Below are 12,894 nucleotides of genomic sequence, written 5' to 3'. Positions count from 1 at the left end.
TTGCCTCTTTTTACTGCTTCATTGCTCACAAGGCACAGTAGATGCTGAAAAAGTTAGATTCTCATTCAGCCTGTCTTGGTAGGATTCTGTTCATAGTAGTTGTCAGGCTAGATGCAAAAAAGGCAGGGAAAGAGCCTCTAGGGTATCTGCCAAGGATGCTTTTGGTGTGGATTACTGTGTTGTTGGAGGCGAAACTAGATGCTTCCTTGCCTCCCCTTCTGACACTACAAACGTGTGAGCCATCTCCTTGTTAGGTATTTCCAAGCGGAACTAAAGTGGAAACATGGGAACCAGCATCCAAGGGCATGCAGGCTGAGGCAGAATCCAGGGAATCAACCCACCAGCAAAAAATCCCCAACAAAAGAAAACAAAAACAAACAAACAAAACAAAAACAAAAAAGTCCCAATAACACCACCACCACCACCACCACCACCACCAACAACAACAAAACTGGTAGAAGGAAATCTGGGGAATGCAAAAAGCATTCCTGTATTTTATAGTCTTTTGACTGCTAATAACTAAATTCAGCCCTAAAATTGAAGCAAAATACTATAAATACTATAGCAAAATTCCTATAGTATTTGGAGTAGAGTCAATGTTTAATTAGATTCATTCTTGTAGGAATCAGCTTTTGTTGGGTTGGGGACTAGAGCTGGATTTCCTGGAGCTTAGGGCTCAAACTTGTGGCAAAAATCCCTATTGGTCCTCCCATCCTTGGCTAAGACCAGCAGTTTAGATATGAATGCAACCGCTGATCGTTCCTGGATGCTGCTTGAGTTGACATCTGTGTAAGCACCTTTGATGATTTGGGCCTCCATCCATAGGACACTATTTCTCAAAGGGTTGCTTGAGAGGTCTGTGGGGATGAAACAATCTTCTTCTATGGCTTCCAGTTCCTCTGATATTTTCTCTTCATTTGTGCCTCTTCAAAGGCCTGCAGAAGCTACTTGCTGGGATTAAAGGCTTCTGTGAAGCAGAGTGTATACAAAGAGGCAAAGACCTGGCCTTCCATTGAGAGATATTTAATTCCTCAGAGCCCTGCAAGAACTGAATTTGTATGACTGGCCAATATGAGAACCCAATTAAAAAGAAAGTTCAGATAAAAGCAGTCCAATTGCATCTAGCATCAGATGTCATGGTTTCCCACTATTTATATTTTGAAGCCGAATTCTCTTTCTCTCATAGAAGTTGCAGGCTGTCATTCATGCCTTTTGAAAAAAGTGCTATGCTTTTATTGATTACATTTTTAAATCTCAACCTTTGTGTATTCCTACATGGCAAGCAGTTGGACTGGATGGCTCTTGCGCTCTCTTCCAACTGTATGATCCTTTCTCTAAGAACCCAGCAGCACAACACATAAAAATGATGCATTTAGAAAAATAATCAATAGGAATGGCTTTACTCTATTTTTCTCAGTAAAATGCAGTTCCTTGGTAAAGTACTATTTGGAAAAATTCTGTGCATGCCCAATCAGAATTAAACCCCACTAATTTCAGCAGTAATTACGCATTTGTCTGTGTCCCCAACTAGTCTATTTACTTATTAAAGACATCATTAATTGCTTAGGGAAGGAATACAAGGTGATTTTGACAGTTCCTTCCTCTTAAATCTAGCCTACAGCACCTGGTATTTGTTGGCTAACCAGGACTAACCAGGACCGGCCCTCCTTAGCTTCCAAGATTAGTCAGGATCTGATAACTTTAGGGTATTTAGATTTCTCATTTGGCTTTGCTGCCACATAAATATTTAACTGAGGCTCATCAATCTTTTGCATGCATTTTACAGAACATTATAAAGGTCAGAAAACTGAAGTGTCCCTTCTTGATGTTAAAGTAACCCCTGTGGACTGTGGATGGAACCCCTATACAGCTATCTTTTTATCTATAATTTTGCCTACCAGAAAGGCATTACAAGCTGGATTGTCAAGAGAGCTCCTCTATAAATGGTTAACAACAACACTAAGCTGTTATTGTTGTTTTAAACTAAAAGGCATTTAGGTGGACTGCTGGTGCTTAATTTGTTCCATTTTAGATCATCTCCTTTATTTGGTGTTGATTAAATATCAATTAATAAGAAAAAGGAATAGCTGAGTTTTTAATAAGTGTATGTACTTATCCATCCAAAACAATATTCAACACAAGCTGCCTGATTAACTGATGCTGATAACAATGCATAATCAGCTACTTTGTCATGGTGCTATATTCAAGGATGTTTGGGTGTTTAATTGGCAACGGTGCAAGATAGCCTATAGCAAGTTAATTAGATACTAATTAGGCCTCCAAAAATACTAATCAAAAATACTAAGTGGCATTTAATAAGTATGTTAAGTATCCTTCTTAACGTTGGTTATCTCATTTGGCAGCAATTAAATTCCTGAACTTCTTTGGAGTAGATTAAGAAACAAGTTTTAATGTTTTAATTCAATTTAATTAATGCAAATTTGAATTAATTACAATTCAAAATTGAGCGTACAAGGCGAGGATCCCATATAACTATTCTATCTTAGTAAATATATTTTAATAGATGAGCTTGAAGAACTGGCAATAACCATTTTAAAATAAAAATGAGGACTTACTTTAAAAGGGGAAGATTATGAAACAGCAATAAGACTATTCATATTCATAAGATTAGGAAATGGGAGGTCAAAAACCCCTGATTGCCTTCCTTCTGCAAGCTGACTAAATCTAAGATAGTGATGCATTGCCAAGCAAGACAGTAACTTAAAATCTTCCACTTTGAACAGAGTTGCCATTTCAGTTTGGCGCACATGCCTGCAGTAGTTTATCACAATGCATTCAAAGGCCACAGTGGCCATGAAGGTATGTGGCTCACATAAAGGGGTCCAGTCTAATACAACCGCTAGCTATGGAATTATATCATTTAATTGGTACTTGGTACCTAACTGGGAGGACAGAAAAGAAAGCAAATACAGCCCTGTGGACTTCTTCATGGTTGCTTAGAAGGAGGGGTGACCAGACTTGCACACTCCTTTGATTGCTCAGAAATGGCTGTTGGAAGAGAAGAGGGGCTCTGTGGTTTCATGCTTTCTGTTAGAGCGATTCTGCGCCCTTTGTAAATCTATGCCGTGACAAGCAAGGTTGAAAAGGCTGGAAGAGGCCTGTATGGGGAGATTTGCAGCCAAGGCAACTGTAATTGGCTGACCCAGGAGCAACCCCATGCAATGATGAATGCCCCTAAAACAGGTAATAAAAGAGACAGACAGAAGTACAGATTGGAAACAGCATGAACACTAAACCCTTCCTGGTAAGGAAACCACAGAGCTTCTGGGCAATAAGAAAATGGGTATAGATTTTCATCCTGTTTAAATGTTGCTTATGGGGGAAGAGAGCCACTTGGGGGCTTCTAAAAGTGATGCCTGAAACTTCTTTTGCCAGTTCTGACTCATTTTGTCTTTCTGAGATAAAATAACGACTTACTTACAACCTGTAAAAGGGCTCCCAGCCAATTCCCATCCCTCTTTATTGATATTCAAAATTTAATCCTGAAACTCTATGACAACAGTCTCATCTCTGTCCATTGATTAAAACAAGGAGTGTTTTGGCTTAATCAATGTGCAAGCCTTTAGCTCTGTCTTTCAAGGAGGAACATGTCCGCTCTCTCCTTTATTTATTTATTTACAATATTTTTATCCCTTTCCCAGCCCAAAGGCAACTCAAGGCGGCTTAGAGATTGGCAGCCATTTGATGCCATAACAGTCCACGAAATACAATTAAAACATTTAAAACAACATTATAAAACAATATAAATACCATTAAAAACATATAATAGTCACTGTCTTCCTGTTGATCTCATTTTCCAGTAGCATCGTCTAAGCTGTTCCATGTTTCAAACTTATATATTTCCATATTTGTCCATTGCACTTCATTTCCAAAGGCTTGTTCAAAGAGCCAGGTTTTTACTTTTTTCGGAAGGTCAGGAGGGAGGAGCCATTCTCCTTACCTTGTAGCCTTGGTTGATGCCATTGACAAACTGGGGACTGGGAGGGTTCCAGGTGAAGCGAATGGCGGTGGAGTTGGTGGCCTCAGCCTGCACATTACCAGGGGACACGGTGGGAACTGTGAGAGGGGAAGTTGAAAGGAGGCATCTCAGCATGAGTGGATGGGAAGCATGGCCACTGGAACAGAAGTAATCTACCTGGTTACATAAATGCCCTTTGAATACTACAAATCTAAACTGTTCCGTGCTGTACTACTGCTATTGCCATCCTGAGCTTTCAATGCACACTATGATTCTGCCCCACAAGGATTCTGTCTTTTGGCCCATTGTTACCAATTTCCAATCTTTTTAGAGGTCCCTGTGGAGTAAGATTATTCCAGGGCCATCATCCTCTCTGTTTCCCCTTATGGCCTCTGGTCATGTTGCAACTTACCCCCCTGGAGAGTCCATTCAGTGACTTTGGAACTGTAGACGCCAAGTCCAGCACTGTTGTATGCAGCTACCTCAATCTCATAGTTGGTCCAAATGATCAGATCTTCAAGCAGCAGATTGTTGACATCAGCATTAGTGATGTTCCTGAACTGGTAGCCAACAGGCAAGCCAGCCAGGCAAAATCTGGCAAGAGACAACATGAACAGCATAGATACATCCACTGGTCATATGGCAACCTGATACTTTTTTATTTTCAACCCAGACAATGACTGATTTCAATAGATGCTGTTCTGTATCAAGCTCTACTCACCTGTCAGTAGGGATATCTAACTTTTGCCATGCTCACCCACCTGATGATGTAGCCTTTTAGGATCCCATTCTGGTGGTTTTCAGGTGGTGGTTGCCACTGTATCATGATGGACTGGTTTGTGCGGCCACTGGCAATAACATTTTGTGGAGGTGCTGTGGGGGGTTCTTCAGGGAGGGACACTCTGTCAAAGGGAAGATGATACAAAAGGCACATTACAGGGATGGATGTGAGTTGTTTAGACTCTCAAATCTATGTCTATTAGTCTTTTCCTGACACTGGCAACCCCAGCCATGCCCCTGTAATCTCTTGCTCCTTTTTTACATACACATATAGTCCTTTCTCAGTGTGTGTACCATGCCTTACTGTTCACACTCAAGTGTGTACTGTGTTCATCCAACTTCTTTGAGCCATGCCTTAATATAAGAATGCTAGCAAGTATCTCAACAGGCCAGATACATGGCTGACAATAAAGCCAAGGGCTGCCATTGAGAAGAGCCACAAAATTCTGTTCCTCCTCTTGTACAATCCATCATGCCATAAAGCTATGTGCAACTAATACCCTCTCTGTTGTACCCATAACTATCTCCATCCCAAATCAATATGAGCCAGAACAAATACTAATAGACTCATTTCACACTGGGTTTTTGTCTCTCCAAAACATGTCCTAGCAAAATCCCCATGATAACATCTTCAGCACCCAGATTCTAGCAGCCCACACCCCAACAAAGTAAGCCTTTCCCATCCAAGATGTGCCCATCTCACCTCTCGGTGTCCTTGCTGAACTGGCCTTTGCCCACATCATTGACTGCACAGAGTCGGAACTGGTATGAACGAGCAGGAACCAATCCTCTTACCAGCACTGAAGTAACTTCAGGGTCCACACTGGCCATGAGCACTGTCCAGGGAGCATCTATGAGACACAGAGGTGATGGTGGGGCATTAGAAGCCATATTGAGGAAAACAACAAAGGGAAAACAGGACCCTGTCCTATTTCTCCAGATGCATTCTTGCCTTCTGCTCCCACCCAGTCTTTCCCAGGAACTTTATAAGGGGACAACAACCCATCTCCAGTAGCTGCTACGAGACTACAGGGCTGCCTTCTCTGATTGTACTCAACACTCTCTGTAAATCATGAAGATACAATGCCTTACTGTTCTCTGAGACTTCAAGGATGTACCGCAGCAGTGGGCTATTCCCATCAAAGGGTTTGGTCCACGTCAAGTTGATGGCACGTTTCTCCATAGCACTCAGCATGCCAATTGGGTTTTCTGGTGCATGGGGGAGCTGCCTGATGAGGAAGAGAATAGAAAGAGCTAATCTCAATAGTTGTTAGGACAGAAGAACTTCATTGAGAAAAGGGAGTTAGCGGAGGAAAGACATAGGAGACCAAGTCCACTTCCTGCATTGACATTTTATGAGCAGTAGTTTTGGATTTCATAGGATTGACTTGATCACACATTGAGTATACAGAATCAATGTATTAGAGGTCTTGTATTTGAGCCTAACAATCGTTCTTTCCAAGGAGGCAGGTATCAGGCAAAGAGACATAATGTCTCAGAGAATTTCTAGATTTCCAAGTTGGATCATTCACACACTCCAGCTGCTATTCACAAGCAGAGCCATCAGTGTTGGATCTATTCCATTATGGTGTGATTCCATACTTCAAGAGAGCATTTTAATGATGTGGTCCAAACCACAGTGTTTGTTTTACACATTCCTATAGCACACAAATGAACCACAGTGAAGATGTTCCAATGAAGCCAAGAATTCATGTGAGGGGTATCTGAACACAACAGGTTTGTCATGTAGAAAATTTTGGAATATGAGACCACCTGGATCCTCTAAGTGTATGAGAGAGAAATTTTGGGAAACTTTGTAGGTCCTAAGAGATCAAGATAAAGTCTGCTCTGGTACAGCAACAAGTTTATTCCTGTAACAATGAGACCAAAATGAGTACAGACCGAGTACCCCTTATCCAAAATGATTGGGACTAGAAGTATTTTAGATTTTTGAGATTTTGGAATACTTGTATTTGCATATGTGTACAGTCTCTTCTTTGCCCCTGCCCCCAATCCTCATATTTTTGCTTTCTCTGCATCAGGTTTGGTTTATTCCCATTTGAAGCCATTTCCAATGCCTGTCTTCAAGAGGTGGTCCTTACCGGACTCGTAGGTGAGCATTGCGAGAATCATTGCCTCCAGCTGACACCACTCGACAGGTGTAGGTGCCAATATCACCTGACCAGGTTTGAGCAATGTGTAAAGTCCCTGTGGTTTCCAGTCGCAAGCGCGGCACATTCTCTACATTCAATGCTGCACCATCCTTTTCCCACATGAACCTAGGAAGAAAGCAAAATAAGACAGGATGACAGATGTTACCCCTTTTCCAAATTTCTATCTGCCTCCCTGGGATGCTGGTGGAACATGGAGTTCTAACTGTTCCCTTCCTAAAATGAAACTCCAAGGCACTAAAAGCTGCTTAGCTCTTATCGGTGATTATAATTTCCTCATTCTTTAGAACTATTCTTTCTCGCATTTAAAGCAATGGCTTCCAAACACAGCCTTTTAAGGATGCTGCCATGCTCTTGTGGGAGTTGTTCAATACAAAGCTCAGTAGTGAAGATGCTCAAGTTTCTCTGACAGATAGCTTGCATATTGCTAAATTAACATCTCTTCTAGTGCACACGTGGGCAGGAATGTGTTAGTTTTCTCCTAGAATGGTGGTTCTTTGGCCACCTTATGTGTGTGTTTGGCAATTTTCTCCCTAATGTGCCAGGGATGGGTATCATATTTCTGCCCATGGCCTACAACTGTTTCTGTTTTTCCTGGAAACTCAACAGGAAAAAAGAATCTCAAAGTGCTCAACAGATGGCTGCTTTATTACAGAGAAAGCCCAATGTGAGCCAAAACCTGTTTGGGTTTTTTTTGGTAATAAAGCAGACATCAATTGAACACTGAAACATTTATCTGGTTTTTGCTTTGGATTCTACTGCATAATCTTCAGATTTCGTCTTTTCCGTTTCCTTACCATAACAACCATAACCACCCACTGATAGACCCTACCAAACTGAATACATTATTTTTTGATCCCAAATGTTGTCTAGGGAGCAAATGGGGCAATTTTCACAACGTTTTTGCCATTCCCAAGCCATTTTATGCTTTTTTTTCCTGGTGTCAGGAGCGACTTGAGAAACTGCAAGTTGCTTCTGGTGTGAGAGAATTGGCCATCTTCAAGGACATTGCCCAGGAGATGCCCAAATGTTTTGATGTTTTACTACCATTGTGGGAGGCTTCTCTCATGTCCCTGCAAGGGGAGCTGGAGCTGACAGAGGGAGCTCATCCATACCCTCCCCGGATTTGAACCTTTGACCTGTCAGTCTTCAGTCCTGCCAGCACAAGGGTTTAAACCATTGCGCCATCAGGGGATCCACTTTATGCTGTAGAGGCCTTTTTGATGACAGGAAGGGATCTAGAAGTAATTTCTGGTTCACCTCTTGTTAGAAAAAAGTCCCTATCCTAAACATAAAATGGCCCAGTCCCCATCCCAAATGTGATGAAATTCCTTCCATCTAAGAGAGCATTATCTTACCAAAACTATCTCCCACATAAAGCATTTCCCCCCAGATGATGTGATTCATTTAGCACTCAATTATTTCCTCTGAGTCTTTGAGGGTCCTCATCTTCTAACACCTCCACCATAGGAGTTCAGTGGTAGATCTGCAGGGTTTCCTCAGCAGGCAAATCAATGGGAAAAAAAAAACCACCCACGTTCTTTCAAAGTCAAAAGTATGAAATCTGTGCTTGAAGCACTCCATCACTATATTTCACAACTGTGATGCTAAAATACATGATATTTTCTGGGATACAGAATTAATTCCCGGGAATATCAGCTTTCATTAAAAAAACCCCCCAAAACACACAAACACAAACACAAATAACTGGGCCATCCTTATGGCTGCAAAAATAGATTAGAGAATGTGTGATGAATACATGTTAAGCGGAACAGTCACTGTACAAGTTATGAACATCTTGTATACTGCTCTCTCATTTTCCATGATGAGTAGAAGCCAAGAATGTTGTGTAAAAAAAACAAAAAAACAAGCACCAACACAGGTTGTAGAATTCAATTCCCTTTTAAAAAGTATAACTGGTCCAGGGTACACATACAGAGAATCAGTGCAGGGTAGTAGTTTGAGCACAGGATGATGACTTTGGAGACCAAGGTTTGAATCCCTGCTCAGCAGGTCATGCTCTCCCAGCCTCAGAGGAAGGCAATGGGCAAAACTTTGCTAAACATAACTTGGAAAGAAAGTCTTATGATAGGGTCACCATAGTTCAGAAATAACTTGACGGCATATAATAGTAACACATACAAAGACATGTCCTTCTCAAACTAGCATCTCCTGTCTGTCATAAGAAGACTGTTGGAATCCAAGGAAAAGGTTAATCAAGACCAATGAGTTTTGTCTCAGCAACATCCCTAAACCAGGCACCAGGTGGCAATACAGGCCCGTAATCATTTTTTTATGTGATATTTCTCTGTCCATGGTCTTAAAGCAAGTGAAGAAATGGCCAGGAGATTCCTGGCTAAGTCATATTGTAATACACCAAGATGAATTTGTCGGCATGCAGTTCTGATTGTTTCCGGAGAACAGAGGTGCCGAGAGACTGGTCACTCCCCAAAGCGCAGGATTTATACCAAGAATGGTGCCAAAGTGGAAGCTTCTACAAATTGAAACCATGTTATCAGAGTCAGCGAGATTAGTTTTCTTTAGCAAGAGAGGCCCAGAGGAAAGACATTTTTAGACCACCTCAAATATTCCAGAGCTAAATTCTGCTGCTGAAAACAGATATCAGAACTGAGTGTTGCCTTAAATTATCCTTTGCATTTGTCAAGATATTAAGAGCCTATGGGCCAGAACATTTATTAATTTGCAGTTTAAGGAGCTTGGGATATATGTATTTTTTATCACTGACCAGGGAGAAATCACCATCTGTGGTGACTGCTTTTCAGCAGCTTGAAAAATCAGCCATCCCTAATAATCTTGATTGTCTTTCTTCCTCCCCTTTTATTTCACATCTCATGTGCCAAAGGCTGCCACTTCCCTTTAATTGCTTCTGCCCTTTGCACGCCACCTTCCTTTTCATTTATCTCAACTTAGATGAAATAGAAACTCTTACATACCGAACAATTACACTGGGGTCGTGGGTCACTCCACAAGTCATGGAAGCCTTGGTGCCTTTGATAACACTTTGGTCCTGAGGTGGATTGGTGATGCGAGTCCGGGCTGTAGACACAGAGAGAACGGAAAGTGGAGACATAGCCAGACTCTGGGCTGAGAGTTCTCAGGGAAACACAAATAGCTGCGATTCTGCCTGCAACGGATAATTATCTGAGGACACCTTCCTTTCTGGTAAGACTGGCATGAAGTTCCACACATGCTTGTCAGGTGACCACATTTGAATTGTCTTATTTCACAGAATGATAACATTATGAACATGGGCTAAATGGTGTTTTGCTTAACCTCATTCCTACAAGGCAAAACACTCAAACAAACATGCATGCTCATACATCACAATTTTACAGAAATTATTATCACTAGGAAATATGTGGAATACCACAGCTCCAAAGCCAGGCTATAGACCCTACAGGGGAAACATCTTTGTCTCCCTTCCACATTGGCATGACTATCACTATCAAACAAATGACATCCATTTAATTCCCTCCTACATGAAAGGTCGGCTCAACGCCACAGAGGACCTTTTCATTAGCTGCAAGCTATGTTTCTGTCTATCTCTGGACAACTAGGAAAGTCGTGTCCCTATAAATTGGTAGTAGCTAATGTATGGTAGGACTGACATAGAGTAGTCCCCCACTTTCACTGAGGCTAGAGGCACAAGACCCATACTGAAATGGGGAAAAAAACCCATGAAAAAAAAAACAGGGGTTTTCTTTAACTTGAGAGACAACTTCTCTTGACATTTTTAGTCATTCAATATGACTATGGTCAGCTTCCAGCAGACGTTGCCCTGAGATGTATTATCAAAGGCTTTCATGGCCAGAATCACTGGGTTTTTGTGAGTTTTCTGGGCTTTATGGCCATGTTCCAGAAACATTCCCTCCTGATGTTTCACCTGCATCTATGGCAGGCATCCTCAGAAGTTGTGAAGTTTGTTGGAAACTAGACCTTACAACCTCTGAGGATGCCTGCCATAGATGTAGGTGAAACATCAGAAGGGAATGCTTCTGGAACATAGCCATACAGCCCAGAAAACTCACAACAACCCAGAGCGGTTCTAGACAGCCCCGGGCTGTGCAGACAATGTTTTGGGCAATACCAAATAAATTCACCACAAACCAGGGAAACCAGGGAAACCCTGGTTTGTGGTGAATTAACTAAATAGTGGGTTTATTCTGCGCCTATTCCGAGTCATTGCTACATGCCAGGAGAGCTCCAGCAACACTGTAATGGAGGCCAGGTTAGTTTATTTTATTTTAAAAGGGGTAGGGGGGTAGGGTCTTCAGATGTTCTCCCAGGCCAATCCCAAAAGAACACCTGGAAACCCATCCCAGAAAGCACGTGCTTTCTGGGGTGGGTGTGGACAGGCTCTCAGGAACATCTGCGTTTTTTAAATGTGGATGCTCCTGGGATAACAGCCTGTCTGGGGGCCCCCCACAGTTGCCCTAAGAGTCGTCCTGCAGACTCTAAAGATTCCTCGAACTAACATAGAAATCAAACCTGCAAATAATCAAATCTTCAAAATTTTAATCCCGCAAATGTGGAGGCCCAATTGTAATTGCAAACAAGTATAGATAAAGCTTTTCATGTATTGAGATCTCAATTTAGGTTAAGAGACAGCTGAAAGGCTAGACCATCAGCTAGCCAACCAACCATCCAATGCAAATGCATATTGTTCCAGGGAACAAGCAAGATATTCCTAGACAGCAGGGGGCAGTGATTCACCTCAACAGGGAGTGCAGAGGACTTAATTACAATTGCTTTATTAGACAAAGTGAGAGCTATTTTAAAGAGGAATGGATTTGTGCTCAGGACCAAATTGATGGCCACAGTCCACATGCACCAAGGACTTTAGACTGTAGTAGTCCCTTATCTGAATGCACAGCAGTCTGATCTGCAGAATAAAGTTTCTATGTTTTCCATGAATCTATGCCTCTTTCTCTCAGGCTTGTGGGATGGCATTTTTAATTTTGTTTCTTAAGAAGTAACTGGTATTTTTACAGCTATTTCAAATAATTTTTTATTTAGATTTCAATAAAAACAAAATGAAAGCATGAGAACTTCTTCATGTAGTGATGCTAGCATGTCTGAAAAGCTGTACTGACACATAAATGATTTGTTGTGATAATGCCTGGAAAAAGCAACTTAAAATATTGGATGAAATCTGGCATCATGGTATTTTTTAATCGTGTCAGAAGCGACTGTTGTTTTTGAATTTTAGTTCATATGTTTATTTTTATTGTATTTATTTATGTATATGTACGGCATCAAATTGCTGCATTTTGTGAGCTGCTCTGAGTGCCCTTTCTGGGGTGAAAAGTGTGGGATATAAATGTAGTAAATAAATAAATAATATACATAGGACAGAGCAAGAAGGCAGAAGGCTAATAGCAGGGATGGATGGAGATGTAGGGAGCTTACCCCAGACGACAAGCTCAGCAGATGCTTCATCGACTCCACGGGAGTTGGTGGCCAGGCAAGTGTAGCTGCCTGCATCTGAGATCTGTGCAGGGCTGATGAGGAGGCTTCCTGACTCCAGCAGTGTAAAACGAGGAAGCTGGATTGAGCCACTGGCCAGGATTCGTTCGCCTGAACAAGAAAGAGACAGGTGATGTTTTTGGGCCGCCAATGTTCCCAGTCACTGCTGTCTAAACAATACCCCTCACCCCCATCTCTGGAAAAGAAACAGAAAGCTGGGCTAAAAGACAAGGAAATGGAGTTTTAAGGTGGGTTCCTTCTTCATTTTGATTTGCATTCCTGATTTGTTTGTGTATTCCTGAATGGTAAGTGGTTAAATTAGATGGCCCTTATAGTCTCTTCCACTTCTATGATTCATATACGTTTATCGATCCTAATTATACCTATACCTTTAGGAATTCAGAGGCCCTATGGGAAAATAGTCAATTCCAGAACTAATCAAGGGACATTTTGATTTGACTTTTTGTTGGCTGGGAA

The 12,894-nt window shown here is 41.6% G+C and overlaps 1 protein-coding gene across 6 annotated transcripts in view; it reads right to left on the bottom strand.

The window, feature by feature from the left end:
• SDK2 (sidekick cell adhesion molecule 2) overlaps nucleotides 1–12,894 on the bottom strand; it is a 375,646-nt gene that overhangs the window by 44,981 nt on the left and 317,771 nt on the right. For all 6 annotated transcript variants that reach the window (XM_060764246.2, XM_060764242.2, XM_060764244.2 and 3 more), the window contains exons 11-18: nucleotides 12,361–12,528; nucleotides 9,885–9,987; nucleotides 6,862–7,038; nucleotides 5,852–5,988; nucleotides 5,463–5,610; nucleotides 4,741–4,881; nucleotides 4,392–4,573; nucleotides 3,962–4,077 (exon numbers count right to left, since the gene is read on the bottom strand). In XM_060764246.2, coding sequence (XP_060620229.2) covers nucleotides 3,962–4,077; nucleotides 4,392–4,573; nucleotides 4,741–4,881; nucleotides 5,463–5,610; nucleotides 5,852–5,988; nucleotides 6,862–7,038; nucleotides 9,885–9,987; nucleotides 12,361–12,528 — 1,172 coding nt within the window. The remainder of the gene's footprint in view (nucleotides 1–3,961; nucleotides 4,078–4,391; nucleotides 4,574–4,740; nucleotides 4,882–5,462; nucleotides 5,611–5,851; nucleotides 5,989–6,861; nucleotides 7,039–9,884; nucleotides 9,988–12,360; nucleotides 12,529–12,894) is intronic.

This window comes from Anolis sagrei, chromosome 2 (genome assembly GCF_037176765.1).
Source record: "Anolis sagrei isolate rAnoSag1 chromosome 2, rAnoSag1.mat, whole genome shotgun sequence".
Classification (NCBI taxonomy): Eukaryota; Metazoa; Chordata; class Lepidosauria; order Squamata; family Dactyloidae; genus Anolis; species Anolis sagrei.
This window is presented reverse-complemented; position numbering and strand designations above follow the sequence as displayed.